The 26,240-nt window shown below is 37.9% G+C and overlaps 1 protein-coding gene across 5 annotated transcripts in view; it reads right to left on the bottom strand.

The window, feature by feature from the left end:
* Positions 1 to 26,240, bottom strand: part of MBNL3 (muscleblind like splicing regulator 3) — a 122,873-nt gene that overhangs the window by 50,211 nt on the left and 46,422 nt on the right. For 4 of the 5 annotated variants that reach the window (XM_050777681.1, XM_050777678.1, XM_050777677.1 and 1 more), the window contains exon 2: positions 17,783 to 18,658. The exons of the other annotated variant lie outside the window; for it this stretch is intronic. In XM_050777681.1, coding sequence (XP_050633638.1) covers positions 17,783 to 17,959 — 177 coding nt within the window. In that variant the 5' untranslated portion in view covers positions 17,960 to 18,658. The remainder of the gene's footprint in view (positions 1 to 17,782; positions 18,659 to 26,240) is intronic. 5 annotated transcript variants of the gene reach the window in all.

The following is a 26,240-nucleotide window of genomic DNA, read 5'->3' on the forward strand; positions in this document are numbered from 1 at the left end:
TGTCCTATCTGACAATGGATTTAGTTATTTGCTAAGCATTTTCTTATGGTACTGATAATTCAGTTTCCAAAAGGTCATACTGAAGGAATCTGGACACCTTAATTCTACATCTCTGACATCAGTAATTATGTTAGCAGCCACGTAAAAGAAGGCCGGTCTAGGTCATGAAGAAGGATTGGCCTTCTCAAAATCTATTCTACTACTCCTGGGAAACACATTCATTTTCTGTTTACAAAGTAGGGCTACTAGTTATGATGGTAAGTATGTATATGAGAGCTCTGTGTTGTATGTTGCTTACATTTGCTGTATAAACATTTCCAGAGTGTTTTCTAAATGTTTGCTATGTACTCAAATTTGAACGAATAAAGGATTCTTTAAAAACTGCCCCTCAGCTCTCCAATAAACTCACACCTTTACTCACTATAGAAATCCCAATCATTTGAGAACATTACCCCTTCTCCTCACCCCTAAAAAAAAGATACCTAGAAAAAAGACAAGCTAAAAGGAGGAAAATACTTTCCACATCGATTAGGCAAACAATGTAATGCTGACCACAGCATTTCAGCACAGATGATCAAAAGCTTAAGTATCAATAGATTACTAAACTTCAAAACAAGCACTGAATACAAGTTCATCAATTGCACCCTGCAGCGAGGAAGTAAGGAAAAAACACATCTCATACAACCCTTTCTACTTTTTTCCTAATGAAAAAAAGTGAACATCTAAGGAGTGTCAAGTATTTGTTATTTATTCCTTTCTGTTTTACAAGTAGCCCCAGCTGCATTTGGTTTACTTCTGAGTATCACTGGAAGCCCATTTTAAACTGAGGCCCCCAGTTAACCATACTGGAATTCCTGGAATACATTAACATGTCCAAATGAAAATCACTCAGATAGCCTTATAAGCTGCAAATAAGAAAATGCAGAAATGGAAATAGCCCCTTCTCTTGTTGACTTGCTCTCTTACTACTTAGACAATTACATTCTTCCCAAAAGGCTTCGAAATGACCTTCAAGAAAGATATTTTTGCAGTAAGATTATTACAGTAACTGTAAAGACTGATATAATGGGGAAGGTGGAACAATGGAGATAATTGTATCAAAAACTTCAAAATTCTAGACTAAGGTTAATTGCTGCAGCTAAAACTTCAAAATTCTAGACTAAGTTTAATTGCTGCAGCTAGGCCCAAAACATAGCTGTGAGCTTTCTGGCAACCACAGTAAATAGGAAAATGTACTGAATTGCATTTGCTCCTATAGTCTGATAAAAGAAGGCATACTGTTTAATACCTCTCCTGCATAAAAGTAAAAACTTGTGCTAGATACTGTGGAAGAAATGAAAAAGATTATGCCATGGAAACTGCCCACAAGGAGTTTACAAATCTTCTCTCTCCCATAACTACAGAGGCATGAGTAGTTGTGCTGGCGGGGGACCTAGGACTTGACGCCTGCTTGGAGGTTGTGAACAGTAGGGAGATCAAAGGTAACTAGTGGTGCATGTTTAGTGGTGCTGTTGAAAATGAGGAAGAGCAAGTTCCATGGGGAGAATGAGACTTCTCTGGGCCATAATTAATCACAGCTATTCATTTTTGCTTCAACGAAAGCAGAGGAGTTTATAATGAAAAATATGTGATAAAAATGGCACAAATAATTCTCTCTTGGGGGTGGAGGAATCCTACTCTCTTATATTACCCTCTTTTCATGAGTATGTTACTCTATTCATTACACTTTCCTTATGTTTTTGTTACAAATACATTATTATTGGAGCTGAAGTATTTCAGAATGAAAAGCCTTTCTCAATGGGTGTCTCCTAATTGCTTTCTTTCTTCACTCACTCCTTCCCTCCTTTCCTCCTTCCTTCTTTCTCTGACTTGGAAGCAATGCCACTTTTTAAAGGTATTTCTTTAGTGGGACAATAGGAAAATTTGGGGAGAAATAAGTGAAACATGTTTAAATGTTTTATCATTTCAAAGATGAGTAAATGTCACATGCCACTAAAGTGAGGCCTCAAGAATTTGGAAAAAGGGGGAGACAGTCTTGGTTCTGTTTTATCTGTCAGTTGCCTATTAAAATATGCAAGTCACAATTATGGAAATGATTGCCAAATGTTGACACCAGCTGAATGCTGCTAAATATTTAAAAATCATTTTAAGGTTTTTTGTTGTTGTTGAAACACTTTTCTCAAATGTTCCAGACACCTTCCCTGTTTTTGAAAGCAGACTCAGTTGTCCAAACCTGAATCGTATCTTGGTTACTAAGGATTGCACTAAGACCTAAGGATCGCCTGTTCAGAAAACCAGCAATCACTATCCAGGAATGGAGATGAACATGGAGAAAGTCTAAGAGACTGGGCTGACTATACAAACTCCAAGATACAGTACATGAGCCTAGAGATCCTTTCTTAAACTTCCATGTTGAAATTACTTTCTTATTATTTCTCCCATTTCTTTTAAAAGCATATTGCTTGGACTAAATTACAGTTACTGTGAGTTTTTTTAAGTGTTAATTCCTGGGCTCTATTATAATATTTCTTTGTCTTTCTATGTTCAAACTTTTTGGACTTTGAAAATGTCATTGTGTATTTAGAACAATAGTTCTTTAATAAACTTTAAATATATATATTTTTGAACTAGGCAGTCACCTTTTTCACAAAATCGCTTTTTGAAGATTATGAGCTCATACTTGATTCAGAATCACCTTATTAGCACTCATTATGCTTCCAAGAATACCTTGATTTGCAAGCTACCCATCTGCTGTAAAATTCAACCTCAAACATTTTAAGACAAAAAATGCTAGACTACTACTACATAATCACACTGATTATTTTAAAAATAACACTTAACAATGGCCACTAAGTAATTTTGTTTTTAAATCCGTATATAAGGTAAAAGCATGCAAAATGTAACAGTTGGGGAGTATCCAACAGCATTTAGCCAAATATCATTTCTATAATGCTAAGGGATGGAATTAGATTTGCAAATATCAGCAATCTGTAGGCCATCAAATCTAGGTTAAAATCTGGTTGAGTGAGGAAAGTTGGCACATGGGTGTATACAATTTTCATCTATATTTGAGTAAAAACTGAACTGGGAGTGAAATTACAACTGTAGATGAAGAGATCTCTGTGTACCTCTCAGTTGAGCCCATATTTATTCTCCCTCTCTCAAACAATCTCATGTTTCATTCAACAAATATTTTTCCAAGTCCTAACATGTACTAGGCACAAAAGATATGATGGTGGACAAGATAGCATCTAATGCAAAACAAAACAAAAAGTATGGCAGACTTTCACTGCAACTTCAAAGAAATCTGATGTTAAGATGAGCACAAGGTCAGTAGGCTGGAGGAAAATATCCACTCCTTTCTACTTAACCACGTAGGATTCATCTGAATCTCAATTCCATCACTAGTTTTTCCTTCCCACCATGACCACCTAATTCAAAACCTTAATATTTCATACCTTCGATACTTCAACAGCTTTCTAAGAGGTACTTCCTCTTGTCAGTCTTTTTTTTCTATCATTTTTTTTTTTTTTGCACAAGCTGATGGTGTCATTTCTCATGCTTCAGCCATTCTGACTTAACATTCGACTCCCCAAACATATCACAGTTTTCCCCTTCTATCTTTGCTCAGGTTATTCCCTCTGCCTGGAACACCTTCCTATTCCTTCTTCAAAGAACACCTCAAACAGTGTCTCTCCCATGACTGCATCTTCAGCCACCACTGCTGGATATAATCCCAGTCCCTACCTGTGCCCTTGGACTGTTTTAGCTGTTAGTTTGTATCTGGCTTACGGCATATAACACAAGCAACCTCTTACTAAAAGGTCAGGCAAGAACCACGTCTTTCCTAACTTTGTATTCTCCACATTACTGAGCCCAGTGCCTAACAAGTAAGAGATTGCAATAAATGTTTGTTGAATGAATCATTTCTTTGGGGAATTGAATGTACATACAATTCTTAATGGATTTAACAGGACTTTCAGAATTAAATAACCCCTGACATTTATAAAAATCCTTCTAGGAAACCACAACCAAATAGTCTTATAAATTCAGTGCTGCTGCTTGCTCTGAAATGAAGAGAAACAGAGGTAGTAGGATTCCCATGACTTGCTCAAGGCTGCATAAGGAGCCCTTGTTAGAACTGTTATGTGTGACAAAGCAGCATTTTCAGTGTTTATGCTACTTGCTGATAGAACGTTTCATTTCAGATATTTTCAGTGGTTACATCTAGAGTTCACCCAAGAAAAAGGCATTTTCCAAAACTACTTATCAGGCTCCTTTGAAAAATGAGACAATATTCCAAAGTCAAATTCTTCCTACAGTGGGGTACTGGGAGATTAAGGATGGCTATGGTTTTAAAAATTTTTTAGTAACACTGAAGTTAAGACTGAATTTGTTTCTATATAGAACACTTTTTTTGGTTAGTAAAAAAAGTAAAATAATCAGGAAACTGCAGAAACTCTAGAAATTACATTTTTATAAAAGCTGGAAAAAATTAAGTTTGTTAAGTGGAACGACTCCTAGGATAGGTATTTGTGAAATATTTAAAACAAGAACACAGAGTACATGGAGCTATTAAAAATCCTCAAATTATTACTTCAGTTTTATTATCTTTCACAAATAGGTGGATGAACAAAGATATTAAGACAGTGTGACAATGTGGTCTTAAAACGATGTGGTTTTTTAAAAATGAGACCTCTAAAAAGTATTTGGAGCTAAGAGATTATTGATACTACAGTGTCATCTACTCACTGTATTTAGACGCATATAAAAGATGGTTAAAGAGTTTAAAGTCACAGAAAAAGGTTTTCTGTTTGCATTTTTGCATGCTAAGACAGAAATTAGAACATTACTACCATTCAGTTAGTTAGCTAACAAATCATGGCTGATACATAGGACATGTCTTGGTTTTTGTCATATTTAATGGAATTAAAGGGAATTTGTCATCTGTAATACATTTATATTACTGTGGACTTTACATTTTCAAATTTTTGTACAGTTTTCAATGTGGAAACTGCCTTCACTGTCCACTATCTACTCATAAGAATATAGGTAGAAGCAAAGCCTAATTTATTTTCTACCAATTTCCAGTGGGTTAAAAAAAATTTGAGCTTCAACAGAAAAAAAACTTATTTATGATAGACAAAAATCCAATTTAAAGCATACATTTAAATGCCTATGACCGAGTTATGGCTGCAAAACTGTTTCTAACAGATAGATTCTATAGCCATATCTACTTAACTAAATAACAGATTAGACATGACATTAAGCAATTTTACATAAACTCATCATAAACAAGATACTGAAAAGTGATTTACTCTATCTCTAGATACAACATGGTTCAATCCAAATACTGGAGATCATTTAGAAAATAAAAGGATGAAAAACAAATGGAATTGTTTACTGACTTCAAAGAAAACAGTATCAAGAAAGATGGCAAAAAATGTGAGACAAACTTGTAATGACATCTAGCAGTAAAACTTGACCCTGGGGTGAGAATTGAAGGCACAGAAATAAAAACATTGAAAACCCAAGCAGTACTGCAAATCTGGATTAGACATCAAAAATTTTTAAAAAACCATAAATTTAAGAAACTGAAGACCAATTATGCAGCAGAATAAACACTGAAGAAAAAAAAAAGAGTATTTAGAGAAAATAGCAGACAGCTCAGATTCCTCTGGAATATATAACCCCATAAGTCAGGGACCAAGTGACACACTGAGATAGAGGAAAACAAGGGACACCCCAAAGATGGTACATGCAGAAAGGTCATCTGCAAGGGCAAAAAGAACAGTAAGTAAACAATGTTCTATGAATAATGTCATGTTCCTAGAAGAACTAATTGCTATTTCCAGATGCACAGAAGTACCTTGTATACACATTTCAAAAAAATCTGATATGGCGAAAAAGACTTCATTTCAGCTATGCTACATGAAGAGATTATTTACTAACCAAGTAGGATCAGATGTATATTACCCTAACATCTAAGAGTTTCTTCTAGACAAAATAGTTGACATAAAATAGTTTTCAAATTTCAAATTTCCAAATCTCTCCTACTTAATGGAGCTCCCGTAGCAAAGGGTCAGTATTAATGGTATCATCAAATAGTGGTTGGGGAATACATGCCTGGCCCTAGCCCAAGTCTTTTCTCACCAGATGCCCAATTACAACTTGGCCAGGAAGAAATGATTTTGAGCTATGATCCCATAAAACAACACTTTAAATAAGTTGGATTAGATTCTAAATTACTGTACAAAATACTTGACCCATAATAAGGCTGAATTGCTACTGCAGTATTTCAGCTGATCTATGACAGGTTTCTTCCTAGTTGGCCAGGGCATCGTACTAATGAGAATATAACAGAATCAGACATCAGTGAGTTTTATGCAGTGAAGATGTGATACGCAGGCACAGTTATAATCCCCAGTTCTGGTCAGCAAACTCAACAATGCAGTGTTTGGGGAGAAGGATGGACAAGGGAGCAGAGACAGCTCAGTGTTCTGATGTTCATCAATTAAGCAAAATTTCGTACCACAGAGTTAGGTAACTTTGTCTAAAAATTCTTCTCTTCTGCCCTGTTTTCAAAACAAGTTATCCAAGTAATTGTCCATGAACTAAATATGGAGGTTAATAAAGTCTTAATCTAAATTATCATGAATCAGAAACAATAAAAGAGGGAGGGATTAGCAAAGGAAAAGTTGGCTCTCCACCCCTCATTTTTAAGTGCAAAAAGTAAAGGAGAGCCACAAAACTTCACAGACAGTCCCAATGCAATGTGGAGCAGCATGACTGTGATAAGAGCTGGATGCTTTTGGTTTACTAAAGCAATAGACTAATTGATGTTTTCTCCATTTCCTTCTCCTCCATAGGAAAGAAGACCGAATAATGATTGGAAGAACGCTGGAGTCATCAAGCTCTTTTGATAATTGCATATGTGAACTAGGTCAAGTAACTCTCCCCCAACGGATCGCCAGTTTACCCAACTGTAAATGGCAACAATTTTGAACTGAACGTTCTTCCTTCTACAGCCAAAATTATTCATTTGCTAGGTTTGTGAAGTGCTTTTATATGTATGAGTGCTTTCTTAACTATTAAGTTATCTGAGTCATCAAGCTTTTGTCGGGGGCGGGCAATCTCATGATCAGTCATGACATGGATTTTAGAGTTTTCTCATCCCCATACTCAAAGTTTTTTTAAAAAAATAAAAATGAAAAGAAACAATACCCGACAATATTTCTGAGCCTCAAAGGACAGACTAAAAAAGCTAACTTTTAAAATACTTCCTTTTGAAATAATTTTGAACTTACAAAAAAATCGCAAAAATGATACCTGGAGTCCCTGTATACCCTTCACCCAGAATTCCCCTACTGTTAAAAACTTACATAACCATAACACAATTACCAAAACCAGGAAATTAACACTGGTACAAGACTCTTAACAAGAGACCTTATTTGAATGTCACCAATTTTCTTCCTAATATTCTTCTGTTCTAGGATCCAATCCAGGTTCCCACATGGCATGTATTCCTCCCTTCTCCTTAGTCTCCTCCAATCTATGACACTTTCTCAGTCTTTCCTTGTCTTTCATGACCATGACACTTTGGATGAGTACTGGTCATTTATTCTGTAAAATGCCTCTCACTTTGTGTTTGTTGAATGTTTTCTCATGATTAGATGGAAACCATGTCTTTTTGGCAGGAATATCACAGAAATGATGTGTATTCTATCTGAGGGTATGTGATATTGCTATATCTTATCACTCATTATGTTAACCTTAAACACCTGGTTAAAGTGGCATCTGCTGGGTTTCTCCACTGTAAAGTGACTATTTTCCCTTCATTTATTTATTTTAGAAACAGGGTCTTGCTGTGTTGCCCAGGCTGGAGTGCAGTGGCACAATCACTGCTGACTGCAGCCTCAATCTCCCAGGCTCAAGCAATCCTCTGCTTCAGCCTCCTGAGTACCTGGGACTACAGGCATGCACCATTATGCCCAGTTAATTTTTTAAAAAATGTTTTGTATAGCCCCCCACCCCCCCCCCCCACCACCCCCACCCCCCCCCCCCCCCCCCACCCCACCCCCTCTCACCCTCCCCCCCCCCCCCCCCCCCCCCCCCCCCCCCCCCCCACCCCCCCCCCCCCCCACCCCCACCCCCCCCCCCACCCCCCCCCCCCCCCCCCCCCCCCCCACCCCCCCCCTCCCCACCCCCCCCCCCCCCCCCCCCACCACCCCCCCCCCCCCCCCCCCCCTCACCCCCCCCCCACCCACCCCCCCCCCCCCCCCCCCCACCACCCCCCCCCCCACCCCACCACCCCCCCCCCCCCCCCCCCCCCCCCTCCCCCCACCACCCAACCCCACCCCCCACCCCCCCCCCACCCCCCCCCCCCCCCCCCACACCCCCCTCCCCACCCCCCCCCCCCCCACCCCCCCCCCCCCAAACCCCCCCCCCCACCCCCCCCCCCCCCCCCCCCCACCCCCCCCCACCCCCCACCCCCCCTCCACCCACTCCCCCACCCCCCCCCCCCCCCCCTCCCCCCCCCCCCCCACCCCCCCCCCCCTCCCCCCCCCCCCCCCACCCCCACCACCCACCCCCCCCCCACCCCCCCACCCCCCCCACCCCCCCCCCCCCCCCCCCCCCCCCCCCCCCCCCCCCCCCCCCCCCCCCCCCACCCCCCCCCCCCCTCCCCCCCCCCCCCCACCCCACCCTCCCCTCCCCCCCCCCCCCCCCACACACCCCCACCCCACCCCCCCCCCCCCCCACCCACCCTCACCCCCCCCCCCCCCCCCCCACCCCCCCCCCTTTAGCCCCCCCACCCCCTACCACCCCACCCCACCCACCACCCCCCCCCCTCCCCCTCCCCCCTCCCCACCCCTCCCCCCCCCCCCACCCCCCTGCCCCCACCCCCACAGGGTCTCGCTATATTGCCCAGGCTGGTCTCAAACTCCTGGCCTCAAGAGATCCTCCCACCTTGGCCTCCCAAAGTGATGGGATTAAAGGCATGAGCCAGTCACCATGCCTGGTCTATTTTTCACTTTTAATTGATAAATATCCTGGGAGAAATACTTTGGGACAATGCAAATATCCTGTTTCTCCTCCAACTTTTACCCACTGATTTCAGCATGTATCAGTGGATCTTGCCTGCAACCACTATTACCATGGCATTTGCCTACTAGTGATTTTGTGTTTCCTTCATTTGTTCTCCATTTATTAATTGGAATTCTTCTGTAAGGAGGAGTTGTCCCTTCTCCCCACCTTATCCATTTATTTATTTATTTATTTATTTATTTATTTATTTATTTATTTATTGTAAACTATGGACTCATGGGCATCTATTTTATTCTATGGGCTATAATTCTATACTATCATCATTTAGTTTCTTGCTCAAGTTATTCCAACTTCAGTCATTGGGAGCTCCTTCAGATTGGCTACTGTGCTCTCTTTCGTGCCCCCACCCTTTTTCTAGCACTTTCTTATATTCTTACACCAAAAGACATTACAGCCTCATCTTGTATTTTCCCTGCTTCTGTCCAGAATCAGCCATTATTCCAAAGATCCCTAGTTCCGTTATTGGAGAATGATATTAGACACAAAGATGTGGGTGCTATGTATGCTCATTGCTGTTGGGGTGTTAATTGCTTCTAGGTCCTCCCTAGACAGAGCTAGGAAATGAAAGCGTACATAATAACCCATGCATACACACAGATCAATATCTATTCCTGTATCTATCTGTATACATACTCATGTGTCCTTTCTAATCCACACCACAGCATTCATCCTAACCTTCCCCTTTTATTTTTAACTTTTTTTCTCTGACAGTGAGAAAACAGGCTCTCATTATCTACTCTATATACATTTAGTTGTTCAACCTCAGTATCCACATACTTACATATGCCTGTGAGGAACAGATTTACTAACTAGAATCCTGTATTTGTGTGCAATTCTTTTTATCTTTATTATAAATATAGCACCTCCAGGCTTCTATTTATTAGTGTCAGCATGGCATAGCTTTTCCCATCTTTTACAATGAATATTTTAAACTTAAAAAAAGCAAGGAGGAAAACGGTATGCTACTATTTGTGTAAAAATGGAAAATAAGTATGGATATATTTGCTCGTGTGTGTGTGTGTGTGTGTGTGTGTGTGTGTGTGTGTGTGTGTGTGTGTATATATATATATATATATATATACATATATATAAAATATCTATGGGAGAGGGAAAACCAAAGTATCAGTTTGGAGGTCAACTGATTAACTGGGAAAAAGAGATGAGGGGAAAACTTCACTGCATACTCTATTATCGTTGAATTTTCTTAAACTTTCTCATTGAGTATAATTCACAAATCATAAAACTCACCCTTTTAAAATGTACACATCAGCAGTTTTTAACGCATTTATATACAAAGTTGTATAACTATCACCACTATCTAATTCCAAGACATTTTCATCACCCTTAAACAAAAAACCTTGTACCCATTAGCAGTTAATTCCCATACCCCTCATCCCTCACTCACCCATCTACTGCCCTTCACAAGACCCTGGCAACCACTAATCTGCTTTCTGTCTCTGTGGATTTGCCAACTCTTGATGTTTCATATAAATGCAATAACACAATATGTGACCTCTTATGTCTGGCTTCTTTCATTTAACATCATGATTTTAAGGTTCATCCATGTTGTAGCATGGATCAGTACTTTGTTCCTTTTTGTGGCTGAGTAATATTCCATTGTATGTATATACCACATTTTGTTGATGTAGTCATCAGCTGATGACTGTTTTTATAAATTTTTGAATTATGAAAATATCCATTCAAAAATTAAACTTTAAAAAATAGAAACAAAATGAACAAGCCCTTCTCATAAAAAACATAAAAATGTAAAAAAAGAATCAAGCAAATAATATACGAAAAATACTAATGTACAGAAAAGCTTCTTTGACATTTGCCAGGACTCACAGACTCAATAGCAACTTACACTCGTGGCTAAAATTTATTACAGCATGGAATACAGAGGAAAAGTAACAGGAAACATAAATGTATCAGCAGAGTCAAGAGAAGCCCAGCACAAGCTTCCAATGTTCTTTCTAGTTTGAAGCCACACGCACAAGGACTCTCTCTCTAGTAGCAAACTACAGAGGCATGTATGGAATGTCTCCACCCTGGGAAGCCCAGTTCTAGTCTCAACGTCTGAGGTGCAGATGGGTCCTGATCACATATGCACAGCCTGCTACCAACTGGCCATGGCAACTGTAATCCAGGACCCTAACAATGAATCAGTCATCAATCTTGATCTTGAGCAAAGCAACCCTGACAAATTGTTATGTCATGGTCCATTGTTCCAGGTGTATACAACACAATAACCAATCAGTGACAAAATGAATGGTGGCCACATTCCCAGGGGATAGTTAAGGTTTCCCTTGGAGACATGCAAAGAGTAAGCCACCAAACCTGCTATGTTAACTCTTTCCTCACATGAGATTTCTTTATTGATAATCCCCCATCACTGGGGCATGAACTCTAGTTGATGTACAAGTCATAGAAAGAAGGGAGTGAAGAATAGGGATTGGGCACCGTTTGACTTCTACTTTACCTATAAACAGGAGTTATTTGTCTTCGTGGAAATTATTCTCTTTTCCATTTAAAAATATAAAGAATAGACACCTCTGCTTTGTGTGGGCTTGCTTTCTCCCGATTATGTCAACCTTTCCAGCTCTTGGAACAGAATCCAAAGTCCTCAGTATGATACACAGAGCCCCACCTGATCTCCCCACCCCCAGGACCTCCCTGCCCTCATCTCCCACTGCCCTCCCCCTTCACCGCTCTCCTCCAGCCACACTGGTGACCTTGAGTTTCCTCACACACACCAGGCTGCCGCCAGCTTCAGGGCCTCAGCTGTCACCATTCTCCTTGCCTGGAGTGTTCTTAGAAATCCTCTTCACTGTCCCCTCATCTCCTGCATGCCTCTCCTCAAAGGTCACCTCATTGGAGGCCTCCTGGCCACTGTATCTAAAACAGTAGCCCCTGCCATTCTCTGTACCCTTTCCTCACACCTGACAATATATTGTTATCCTGAATATTTAATTATTATTATTATTATTTATTTTTATTTATTTATTTTTTGAGATGGAATCTGGCTCAGTCGCTCAGGCTGGAGTGCAGTGGCGCGATCTCGGCTCACTGCAAGCTCCACCTCCCGGGTTCATGCCATTCTCCTGCCTCAGCCTCCGGAGTAGCTGGGACTACAAGCGCCTGCCACCACGCCTGGCTAATTTTTTGTGTTTTTAGTAGAGATGGGGTTTCACCATGTTAGCCAGGATGGTCTCGATCTCCTGACCTCGTGATCCACCCTCCTCGGCCTCCCAAAGTGCTGGGATTACAGGCGTGAGCCACCGCACCCGGCCATATTTAATTATTTTTTTACCTGCTCCTCCTCCAACTCCCAATGAGAATGTCTGTACCATGGAGACAGGGACTGTTTCTGGTTTATGGCTAAGTCCCAAGGCCGTGAACCAGAAGGGGACAGCTGTCACACTCTGCAGGAGTATATGATAGGCACACATATATCACACCACTTCTAGGACTTCTCACTCTCCAGTGTTCTGTCTTTCTGGCGACTTGTTGCTTCTATTTTCTCTGTCACGCTCTTGGTCCATTTTCCCTTGCTGTCTTTCTTGATTGACCATAATTACAGAAGTACATTACCAATCACTTCTAAGATGGACACTTGTTCACTTTTTAACATCTAGGACATTGGGATGCCCATTATGATCAATGGCATATTGTAGGGGATGATGAATAAATGGGAGACACAGTTAAGAGTTTTTACAAAAGAAAAACTGGTCATGTTACAGTAGAGAAACCCAGTAGATGCCAACTTAACCAAGTGATTAAAGTTAACATAATGAATAAGATATATCAACATCACATACCCTCATATGTCATGCACATCATTTCTGTGTGTGGGTTTCTTTTTTATTTGCCAAAACCACATGACCTCAGTCTAATCATGAGAAAACATTCAATAAGCACAAAGTAAGATGTATTTTACAGAATAACTGACCAGTATTCATCCTCAGTGTCATGGTCATGAAAGACAAGGAAAGACTGAGAAAGTGTCACAGGTTGGAGGAGACTAAGGAGATATGAGGAATAAATGCCATATGGGATCCTAGATTGGATCCTGGAGCAGAAAACTAACATTAGGAAGAAAATTGGTGACATTCAAATAAGTTCTCTAGTTTACTTAAGAATCTTGTACCAGTGATAATTCCCTGGTTTTGATAACTGCAATGCATGGCATGTAAGTTGTTGACATTAGGAGAATCTGGATAAAAAGTATACAGGAGTTTCCTGTATTACTTTGGTAACTTTTCTGTAAGCCTAAAATTATTAATATTTCAAAATAAAATGTTTAAAAGGCGAGGCTGAACTATCAATATGTATTTGTTTGGGTACCATTAGGTTGGTGCAGAAGTAATTGCAGTTTTTGCCATTGCTTTCATGGCAAAAAACACAATTACTTCCGCACCAACCTATAATTACAATTCTATTTTCCTTTCAAAAGAGGTTTTTGAAATGTTCAAAATAGCATTGACTTTTACCAAAGATACTTCCTTTTGAAGATTAGCATCATAGAAAATAGAGATCCTTAAATAAAATGTTATTTTCCTTGACTCTCAGGATGACAGGTGCTGCTTATGTGTCTTTATAGTGTAGACAGACCTCTCTGATGGAGCTGATAAATGGTGCTAAGTCTTGCATAATCCAGTGACCCTTGGGATTGTGTTGCTAGGTGTCTAGTTTCTGGTAAACTTTCCCTTAGCAAATAGGGATGAGTAAGTATTCAGTCAAAAATAGTCAAATTTTAAACTAATGAAAACTGCTGTGACTAGTGGTGCTATTACAGAATATACTGGTAACTCGGGTCAGTTTGACCTACAAGGATAGATTCATATCCATATAATTATACAACAGGTTTCACTTGTCAAAATATTATTTTTCTTGTGATCATATGTGATTTTGAAGACACAGCATGTGACTGTTTTATGTGCATTCCTCACCCAGTTCCCATTTTTTAAGGAATGTATATAGGTTAGCTTGAGTATCCTCTAACTATGTCTGCTGCTATAGCCTTTACCAGGAAATTCTTGGCACAAAACTACCCAAAGTGGTAAGAGGGGTGGGCAGATGTGATGGGTGTTGACCTGTCATAATGAAATAATGACAACATTTATATCCTTCCTTGATAAAAAGTGACTGATAACACATTGCTTCAAGTATAGAGGGAAAGGTTCAAGACATCATGATATTACTGAAGCAGAATAACTTGGCTATGAAAACAATCACAAATATTGATTTCGTTTTAAAAATGACGACTCTTCGTTAAATCCAAGGAACATTCACTAAAAATACCAACCTAGATCAATGGCAAACTGTAATATCAAGAAATTGGCATAGAATGGATTAAGCAATATTTAAAGAGAACTTTGGAGACAGATTGTGCCCAGTCCACAAGGCAACGGAGTCAAAAACAGCTGCATACTAACATGATATGAGACCATTCTACGTAGTTGGAAATTAATCCATGGACTGCACTAGATTTCCATTTGAAGATGGTGCTGCCTTCATCACTGAGCACTCAACATTCATGGATTGATAGGCACAGCACTTCAGCACAATACACAATCAGTCATCCAATTTGCCCTTCTTATTTTCATAATATTCCCTCATTACAAGGTGCATTACAATGCTCATTAGAACATTGTATCTGTTGTACCTGTTATTAAGGCAATAACCATCATCTGGTAGAGTAGCTAGTACTAATAGAATTCTTACACAACAACAACAAAACAAAACAAAAACAAAAGCAGCAGCCCAAAACTCATCAAATGATTGCTTCAGTTATTTAATCACTCATGAGAGAAGAAATAGTATACAGATGAAGTTCAACAGTGTTTCAATTATAAAAACTCAGGAGAAGTAGGAAATGCTGCAGTAACCACGGAAGTATGTTATTTGTATATTATAGATATGATACTAGTACAATGCACACAGGTCAATTACCCTCAGCTTAATTTAACTTTCATGCATGTCATGGATAAGAACTACAAAGCTCTTGTGCAGACATGGAACTCTGATTAATGTGCTATCTAAATGGCAAATTAAATAATTGTTTGAAAGGCTTTATATATTTGAAATATTAAGGGTTTCACAAAAATATGAGAATGTAAGGATTATGTAAATCATCTTTACCCTTTGTGACTGGTCATCAGGATATTAACATGATGCAAACATTACTTTAAAAATACTAGATACAGTGAGTAGACAACTTATTTAAATAATTAAGTGGCTTATTAATATTCATTGGCCATTATCTATTTTGTCTCTGAATTAAACACTTTCCAAGCTCTAAAGTTGTAGTGCAGTACGCATTTTGTAAACAGTCACCTTCCCTAGTACTTTTCTTCAAAATGTTTAGTTTATGGTACTCTTTTGCCTTTAAATGGAATTACTGACCTGAGTTTATTAATGAATAGGAAGATCACACATCTCCTTTCACATTCTATGATGTTCGGAAAGATAGAATTTACAAAGCCTGCAAGGAACTCTATATCAGAGCAACCACAAAACAGTTATACTTAGTTTGAACAACTAATATCACACAGCAACTAGATTTGGTTATGTACCTTTAGAACATGAGTTTGTAATTTTAAATAATAAACCCTAACTAAATAGAACTTTATTAAAGAATGCCTCCAACAAACATTTAGTTGATAGGAAGAAAACCTTTTATTTAATTCACTTTTATAGTGAAATGTGGTTTTCCATTTGTACTAGCTTACTGCAGTCTCCACAATAATCACAGAAGTTAGGTAGAGAAGATATTACCTATCTGTTAGAGATGAAGTCACTCCAAGATTGTGAGGTTAAGTTGCCCGAGGTCAGATACAGAGGCTGGGACTGTACCCCAGATCTCCTGAAACAACACATGCAAAGTTCCTACTGCAGTTCCTGACCCTCTATATGGACTGGATGAAAGATACCTCATTTTTTCCCCCAACTAACTCAGCAATCTTTTCCCCTTCAAAGTAATGCCCAACCCTGTAGCAGCAGATTTAAATAATACACAAAATAATTGTAGATGAAACTTAAATGAAACCAAAATGAAGAAAACAAAGTAAGTTCTTTAGTCATAATGTCTACCACAAATAAAGGCAATTCAGAGATTTTCAATGGTAGGAATTACCTTTATCTTTACAATAACAAGTTTGTATTCTTAAAATGGAATGGTCTGCAAAAAAAAAAAAAAAAGCAAACTAGTAATCACGAAATAGGTAAAAGTAACTCCTTAAGTAGTACAGGTTGAGCATCTCTAATCTGAAAACCTGAAGTATAAAATGCTGCAAAAGCCTTAACTTTTTAAGTGCCAACATGATGTCACATGGGTGGCTGAGATAATGACACTTTTGTTTTTTGATAGTTGAATGTACACAACTTTGTTTCATGCACAAAATTATTCAAAATGTTGTATAAAATTACCTTCAGGCTATGTGTAAAAAGTATATGTAAAATGTAAATGAATTTCATGTTTAGACTGGAGTCCCATCCCCAAGATATCTCTTTATGGATATGCAAATATTCCAAAATCCAAAAAATCGAAAACATTTTCAGTCTCAAGCATTTCAGAGAAGAGATACTTAACCTGTATATCACTTAAGAAAATGTTTCCTGAGGAAACCATCACACTAAGGGATACATCTCTGTTAGCCAATGCAGCCATAAATAAAAATGTTAATGAGGTAAAATTGGTCACTGGTCATGATGAGGGTAAAACAATATCAAGAAACTGAAAAGGTTCTTGTTAAGCTTAATTCATTTTGACATATTTTGAAAAAAATCTCAAATGCATTGTAGCAAATCTTATTAATTAAACCAGAAATCCATTACAATTTATTGCTTCTATGTTTTAATTTGTACTTTTTATCCTTAAGGATAACTATGAATAAAACATGAAAATGACTATATTTTCTTTTTCTGCAATCATATACATCCTGTCCTATATAATACCTCATCTGCCCTCATATTTTGTTTATAATCTAGTATGTAATACTCAGGCTTGATGACTTTGGTAATAGGGCTTTCCTTACAAAATATACTTACAAATCTGAAATTGGTCAATCAGCTGTCCAGGAGGAAAATTAAGTGAACCTAGTTTTATAGCAATATGTTTAAGTTAAAGGTTCAAAATATACTTTGAGATACTTCAAAACGCTATAATTTTCCTTCTGGAAACCTTATACTCCCTCAGTCTGACCTTATTTATCCTCTGAAAGCTGACTGGTCCCTCCCAAGTGCATTTTGGTACTATGGATAATAAGCTATAATTCAGTGAAGGGCTTCTCTAGGTTACATGGCGATTATGATCACTGTAACATCTAAATCATATACAAAAAAGTAAATGATAGCAAGACTACAATCCCTCACTGCTACAAAAATTATTCAATTTTTATTCTTTAAGTGTATCTGTTTTGATAAGTGGTAAGTGGTCTTTGGTGGAATGAGATTTAGACTTGGCTTAGCTCTACAAACACAAAGAATTAAGACATTTTGTCGTTAAGCCATTCTGACTTTAAGACCTTCTATCTTGCCATTCTGTTTTTTTAAAAAAAAAAAAACAAAATTTATCACTTTCATGCTATTATTAATTTTACTCATTTCAAAGCACATCGTATTTCAAAAAACACAGAAATCAACAAATTTAAATTATGTGCATTCAGATGGGACTCACCTTTAGAGAATCAAAACAGGCCACCACACGACCATTTTCCACATGGCAAACTCTTGGTGGATGGGCAAACTTGCAATCTGCATCAGCTCGAGAGCAAGTTCCTCTCTGAAATTCTCTACAGACTTCTAAAGTCAGCCACTTGGTATCACGAATCAGGGCAACATTGACAGCCGTCATATTGAAAGCAAAATTAAAATCCAATGTACCCTCTTTAGGACAATATTATTGTGGACTATTAAAGGATTAAAAATGAATTCAAACTAAGTGTGAAGAGATAACAGGTTGCTTTGGTGAAACGTCTATTTGTTAACACTTAGGTTTTCATTAAAGTCAAATCTGGTCTAGTCAAACAAAAAGCCAATCATAAAAACTATCAGAATAACTAAAAATCAAATTAGAGACCAACTCCTAAGAAGCCAACTGTTAAGATAATGAATGCTTTATTTTGTTCCTTTGCCGAATTTATGTGAAATAACCAGCAGACTTTCAAAAGAATTCTGTGCTCTGCAGTTGATGTTTTCAATTATTCTTGTAAAAAACATATGCTGCTGGCTGCCCTTTGATTTGTGGAATGGTCTCAGATCAGGGGGAGAAAAGTTTTTCTATTTATTAGCTTTAAATAATAAGATTGGGAAGGATGTTAGAACCCCAAAAAAGTTTTGTTGCAAAATCAAGTGGAGGGAAAATGACTAAGAAAATTGAGAATCACAGAAAAAAGAAATGGACCAGCTGCTGACAGTAAACTACAAGCACACCAGGTTCGGCGGGGAGGTGGAGAGGGCAGGGAATGGTATGGTAGGGAGAGGGGTTTATAAAGAGACAGCTCTAGAGTAGAATCCAAGCAGCAGAGTTTTCAGAAAAGGCACTTTTCAGAACCTGCAAGAAAAAAATAAATAAAATTAGCTAAAATAATACAATGCTTCCGTTTCAAACTCTAGATTTGGAAAAGAAGTAACTATATCCTATTTAAAACAGGAAGCATCTAGATACTGACAGTGCAACATAGTACAGTCAGCTATTGTCAATAAAAAGGGCATTTCCCAGTATAAAACTGTATAGTAAAAGCAAGCAACTGCTTAGATTTACTGTTGTACTACAAGACTGGGCAACAACCTCACATTAAGTGGGGTGGAGGATGGAAATGTAAAATGTGCTTCAGATAAAGAAAAAAGTCATTTGAAAAGATATTTTTGTTTGTTTGTTTGTTTGTTTGTTTTTCGTGTGTGTAGGCTCCTTAGTCTCTGAAGGGAAATTGGAGCAACTCAGAAGAAGGTTTCAGCATATACAAACAAGTGAGACAGAATGTGCTGTTTAATGAAATAGATTAAATATTATGCAGCTTTAAAGTACGCAGTTTAACTCAGTGTGAACCAGCTATAATTTCTAGCAACAGCTGAAAAGATACAGGAAAGGTTAATTTCCTGGCATATGCCATAAACACATACTGAAACAGCACTAATGCAAAAGTGAGCTCTGAGTATTAGAAAAATCAAATAACTGTTAACTTCATCAAAAAGTGAGATTAAAGTTCTTAAAAGTATTTCATTTAATTTTTTGGACAATATTTTCAACAACTTTATAAAAATCTCAATCTTCTCTGTCTTTTCCATATTCAAGATGAAATTCAATATCACCTGACTTTTCAAATGTCATTGAGAAATTAAGTACCTAGAAAATTCAAGCAAGCTTATCTACTCAAGAGCAAAACATGTTTTTCTCTGAATCATTCTTCATGGAAATCACTCTAAAATGTATTCTATGTAACTTTGCCTTCTTAAAAAATATATCAAATATAATTTGGTCTCTAATTAAAGACTTGGGACTATTAATATATTAGGAAGTATAATAGTTCTCATCTTTAAGTGGCAGACTAATTGTCATATCCACTGCCACTTATCTGACTGTCACAATATCTACCACAGTGAATTTTCCAGCTCTCTTCTGAAAAACCTAATAGCCAGTCATGAATGTTGAATAACAATTAGTTACCCACTGAATGAGGGGCCTTTGGAACAAAATGCAGAGCTTTCTTGCATCTTCTATGACTGCTCTTACTTTTTTGGGGGCCCTTCTGCATCAAGTTACATGCAGGACCATGTTCTAGAGGGTTGAAGTTGCAGGCAAATGACTTCTAGGAAAAAATATTTTTTAAATAACCTGATGATAGAAATGCAAAACAAAATCACAATGTGATGACCACTTCACTCTTATTAGTCTAACTATAATTTTAAAAGAGAAATTGGAGAAATTTGAACCTCATACATTGTGGCTGGGAATACGAAATAGTGCAGTTGCTGTGGCAAACTGTCTGACAGTTCCTTCACTTCCACAACTCAGTATATACCCAAAGTATCTGAAAACAAGCGATAAAGAAATCCTCCTACAAATCCTTGTACATGAATGTTCATAGCAATACTATTCACAATAGCCAAAAGTGGAAATAGCCTAAGTGTCCTTTAACAGATGAATGGATAAACAAAATGTGGTATATCCACACAATGGAATATTATTCGGTCACAAATAGGAATGAAGTACTGAGGCATGCTACCAGAAGGATGAACCTTGACAACATCATGTTAAGCGAAAGAACTCTGTCACAAAAGGCCACATATTGTATGATTCTATTTATATGAAACGTTCAGAGTAGCCAAATCTACAGAGACAGAAGATAAATTAGTGGTTGCCAGGGGTTGCGAAGAAGGGATAAGGGTGAATGACTGCTTAATGGGTACAGAGTTTCCTTTGGGGGGTGATGAAAATGTTCTGGAATTAGATAGTGGTGACGATTGCTTGATTTTTGAAATACCATAACCAATTCACTGAATTGTACACTTTAAATAGATGAATTGGATAGTATGTGAATTACATCCCAATAAAGCTGTTATATATATTTTAAAATGTCTAAAGAGACATGACAACCAAAAACAGCCTGACTAGTGATGGGATTAGCTATCCCAAACTTTCTGAGTTTCTCCTTAGCCAGAGATTTTTCTCAGTAGTGTCAGTAAGTTGAATTTCAAGAGTGAATTCATTTCCACACTGTAACTGTCTTAATGTATTATGAAAAGTACTCTGGAAGAGTATGATATTCCAACCTAATCCCACAACTAAATTATATAGTCTGTCTGAACACATTTGGAAGGAAAATGACAAAAAAAGATCTATCTATATAAGATCTGCTCAAAACATAAACACTGAGGGTCTGGAGAAAGACTTTTTCTACAGAGGTCCACCAAGTATAGAAACATAATAAATGATACATGTGAATTCTGAACTTTTACAAATGAAAAATGCAAACAAGAACTGGCTTCTGGACATGCATTTTATTCAGAGATAGGGGGAGAAAGAATTTTCTTTTTTCTTTTTCAAAATTTTGGCCTGTAACCTATGATGAAGCCCTGGCCAACTCTTCAAAGCAGTTCTAGCCACCACATGTCTTCCTTCAGACTGAAACTATTTTAGGGGCTGACTCAGAAGAAACTAAGTGCAACACTCAAGGGAGCTGGAGGAAAGATGGGGAGAAGTTCTCTCATGCAGCTCTGTTTGTCTATGTATAAAAGACAGGGAGAAGTGCCAGTTTTCTCTGTATTCTTAAGATCAATTTTGTTTTGGGGATAATATAGCTTTGTCTTCACTTCCTTAGACTTAAGTAATAGGAATACAGTTCTGCTTCTTAAGATTTATAGTCCTCTAAAGCAGAACATGAAAAGTTACCATTTCTTAGTGCATTTGTACTTTATTGTACTTGCAGTTTACAAGCGCTTGTATTTCACTGATCTTTCGATCTCTCAAAAATATTCTAAAGCATGAGTGATAACCTAAAACACTGATGACTGAAATGAAGCTCATGGAGGTTAAATTACTTATTCGAAGTTACAAAGCCTGGTGGTAGAGCCATGACTCCAGGCAAGATCTTCTGACTCCAAATCTCATGCACTGATTCTCGCTGAGAAATGTCATAGATAGCATTGTTTATCTCTCTTGGGAATCTTAAACAAGGGAAACCTGTCAATTTTGTAGAGTACTTATGGTTCGTTTTCAGAATTACATTCATGCCTGATGTATCAACATTTTCATAATTGCCATAAGTTGTGCTCAACCAACATTTATCTAGCATCTACTATGTGCCAGGCATTGTTCTAGGTACTGAACAAGACTGATAAGATCCTTGCTCTTGTGGAACATGCTATGCTCATTTAAATAGAGAAGTAACTTGATAGTACAAGGAAATAAAATGAGTATTAGAATTTATGAAGAGCTGGAAGTAAACACTAGGAATTCTGACTTCAGCACAAACCTCTAACTCACCATGAATGATACACCAAGCACTATGATTTAAGAATACTCTTAAACGCACACTCAAACACCACTGCATAGAAGTTAAGTCATCAAGAGGAATACCTTGGAATTACATTGAGACTTATTGCTCTCCAGATTTCTCTTGGAGAGGGCAACTACTGTTCTCATTTTACAGATGGGGAAATGAGGGTGGAGAAAGGTTGAGTAATTTAACTTGCACAACTTCATGAAGCTAGCAGGTGATCAAGCCATGGTTCAAACTCAGGCAGCCTGACTCCAGAGTCCCCTCCACCACTTAACCATACCACAATACTGTGTTACTCTTATGGCATCTATCATATTCTTCCTCATGCTTGCTGACTGGGCCCCTTAACCTTTTCTCCCTTACCAGATTTAAACTCCTTGAGCATAGAGATCATGTCTTGCTCAGCACTGCTGGCTCTATCTTGTCATTGGGGGTTACAGTAGCATTCCCCAGGATTTTTGTTTTGAAAATTATAAAGATTAAATGGTAATTTAACATTAACCCTTCTGTTGTATGACACTAGAAAAGAGTTTTGTCAGTTGGGCACCCTCTAGGCTAGCTGAGCTTTGGCCACCTCTGTTAGTTTTGAATCGATTGGACCTGTGAAGTTGAATATTTTCTCACAATCCTAGCCTTCAAATTGGGATGACAATACCTAGGATTCTTCATATATAGTGCATTCATTCTTCACAAAGAATGACCTATTCCTGTCCATTTGATAGCAACAAGATCTTATAAAAATATGAAATTCCCAGATGATTGCTGTTTGTGTCTTTGGATAGTAGGTTCATCTTTGGAATGTTTTTGCTCAATAATAGGTATGATGAAACTGAACTGGTGGTGGGAATAAGGGTGGGGGAGATTTCACTCCAATCCACAGGAAGAAACCTTTCATAAGTATTTTTCCATGAAAATAAAATAGTTAACTTTGACTTTGAATTGATGCTCATCTATGAGAGTCCTAGACAAGATACAACATAAGGAAAATACAAAAACTTATATTTTAAAATTAAATACATAACAGATTCTCTATTAAAGTATAATGTTTGAAAAAAGAACTGCAGATTTTATTATTTTTAAGAATTCATATTTTTTTTCTCACGGAAGTTGTCTTGAAAGTAAAACAAGAAAAGAAAGACATGTTTTCTTCTAATCTAATGGAAGCAGTAACTTGTCCTAGAGCTGTTTGCAAGGCCACTACCATCAGCTACTTTTGCCCTGGTTTTCCTATACTTTCCTTGTCTCCTACTTTCTTTTGCCTTCCCTCCACAAACCAGCACATAACAGGAACACTGCCAGTGCCTGGTCCAGAAGATCACAAAGATTTTTGGCACCTAAACCAATCACTGAAGAGGTCTTCCTTTAAATGCATTTATCAACCCCTGAATAAACAATGAAAACAATGTTTTCTTTCTTTCCATTTTAAGCTTTCCTTACATCTGTATTACTTCTGAATTTCTTGTGGCCATTTATTTTGGCTCTACAAATATATGACACACCTGCCATACACTGCTTGAATTGGATGGCTGACAAGATTTAAAAGTCTTCAAGTTTTCAGATTTGCTTCAAGTTCTATTTCCCTCACGTGTTTTTGTTAGTGGTCCACCACAAGTTCTGTAAGGAATATAAGAGGTACTCAGCACTGCAGATGGAAACCATGATTTCATAGACATCCTATGGAAAATCAAGTCTTCTGTCCAGAAAAAAAAAAGTGGTCGTAAAAAAATAAGGATATTTTGCCTAAGTACAGAACTTTTTCATTAATGTATTTTTAAAGCTTTGCTGCATTTTTTTCATAATACTCCTGGGATGGTAAATTCCATGTCTTTTTTCAAAAAGCAGATAAGTCAACTTATTCTATTTTACAAAACAATTAAACATCCCAACTCAGTTCATACATATAATCATAAAAGGAAAAAATAGGTGCAACAGTGTCTCTTTTGAAAATAACTTTAGCAATGGATAAAATAATGTTACTGGCACATCTTTTTAAAAAAGATGTGTCCATTTTTAAATAGTACAAGAACTTGCTAATAAATGCCATTTAAAGTTTTATTATCATTATTATTTTTTAATTGTACTTTAAGTTCTGGGATACATGTGCAGAACGTGCAGGTTTGTTACATAGGAATACACGTGCCATGATGGTTTGCTGCACCCATCAACCCATCATCTACATTAGGTATTTCTCCTAATACTATCCCTCCCTTAGCTCCCCACCCTCCAACAGGCCATGGTGTATGATGTTCCCCTCCCTGTGTCCATGTGTTCTCATTGTTCACCTCCCACTTATGAGTGAGAATATGCAGTGTTTGGTTTTCTGTTCCTGTGTTAGTTGGCTGAGAATGATGGTTTCCATCTTCATCTATGTCCCTGCAAAGGACATGAACTCATCCTTTTCTATGGCTGCATAGTATTCCATGGTGTACATGTGCCACATTTTCTTTATCCAGTCTAACATTGATGGGCATTTGGGTTGGTTCCAAATCTTTGCTATTGTGAATCATGCTACAGTAAACATATGTGTGCATGTGTCTTTATAGCAGAAAGATTTATAATACTTTGGGTATATATCCAGTAATGCGATTGCTGGATCAAATGGTATTTGTGGTTCTAGATCCTTGAGGAATCACCACACTGTCTTCCACAATGGTTGAACTAATTTACACTCCCACCAACAGTGTAAAAGCATTCCTATTTCTCCACATCCTCTCCAGTATCTGGAGATGGTATCTCATTGCAGTTTCGATTTGCATTTGTCTAATGACCAGTGATGATGAGCTTTTTTCCATGTTTGTTGACCACATAAATGTCTTTTTTTGAGAAGTATCTGCTCATATCCTTCACCCACTTTTGATGGGGTTTTTTTTTCTTGTAAATTTGTTTAAGTTCCTTGTAGATTCTGGATATTAGCCCTTTGTCAGATGGATAAATTGCAAAAATTTTCTCCCATTCTATAGGTTGCCTGTTCACTCTGATGAGAGTTTCTTTTGCTGTGCAGAAGCTCTTTAGTTTAATTAGCTCCCATTTGTCAATTTTGACTTTTGTCACCATTGCTTTTGGTGTTTAAGTCAAGAAGTTTTTGCCCATGCCAATGTCCTGAACGGTATTGCCTAGGTTTTCTTCTAGGGTTTTTATAGGTCTTGTGTTTAAGTCTTTAATCCATCTTGAGTTAATTTTTGTATAAGGTGTAAGGGGTCCAGTTTCAGTTTTCTGCATATGGCTAGCCAGTTTTCTCAACACTACTTATTAAATAGTGAATCCTTTCCCCATTGCTTGTTTTTGTCAGGTTTGTCAAAGATCAGATGTTTGTAGATGTGTGGTGTTATTTCTGAGGCCTCTGTTCTGTTCCATTGGTCTAGATATATGTTTTGGTGCCAGTACCATGCTGTTTTGGTTACTGTAGCCTTGTAGTATAGTTTGAAGTCAGGTAGCGTGATACCTCCAGCCTTGTTCTTTTTGCTTAGGATTGTCTTGGCTATGTGGGTTCTTTTTTGCTTCCATATGAAATTTAAAGTAGTTCTTTCCAATTATGTGAAGAAAGTCAGTGGTAGCTTGATGGGGACAGCATTGAATCTATAAATTATTTTGGGCAGTATGGCCATTTTCACAATATTAATTCTTCCTATCCATGAGCATGGAATGTTTTTCCATTTGTTTGTGTCCTCTCTTATTTCCTTGAGCAGTGGTTTGTAGTTCTCCTTGAAGAGGTCCTTCACATCCCTTGTGAGTTCAATTCCTAGGTATTTTATTCTTTTAGTAGCAATTGTGAATGGGAATTCACTCATGATTTGACTCTGATTGTCTGTTATTGGTGGATAGGAATGCTTGTGATTTTTGCACATTGATTTTGTATCCCAAGACTCTGCTGAAGTTGCTTATCAGCTTAAGGAGATTTTAGGCTGAGAAAATGGGATTTTCTAAATATACAATCATGTCATCTGCAAACAGAGACAATTTAACTTCCTCTCTTCCTATTTGAATACACTTTATTTCTTTCTCTTGCCTGATTGCCCTGGCCAGAACTTCCAATACTATGTTGAATAGGAGTGGTGAGAGAGGGCATCCTTGTCTTGTGCTGGTTTTCAAAAGGAATGCTTCCAGTTTTTGACCATTCAGTATGATATTGGCTGT

This window comes from Macaca thibetana, chromosome X, assembly GCF_024542745.1.
Source record: "Macaca thibetana thibetana isolate TM-01 chromosome X, ASM2454274v1, whole genome shotgun sequence".
Taxonomy (NCBI): Eukaryota; Metazoa; Chordata; class Mammalia; order Primates; family Cercopithecidae; genus Macaca; species Macaca thibetana.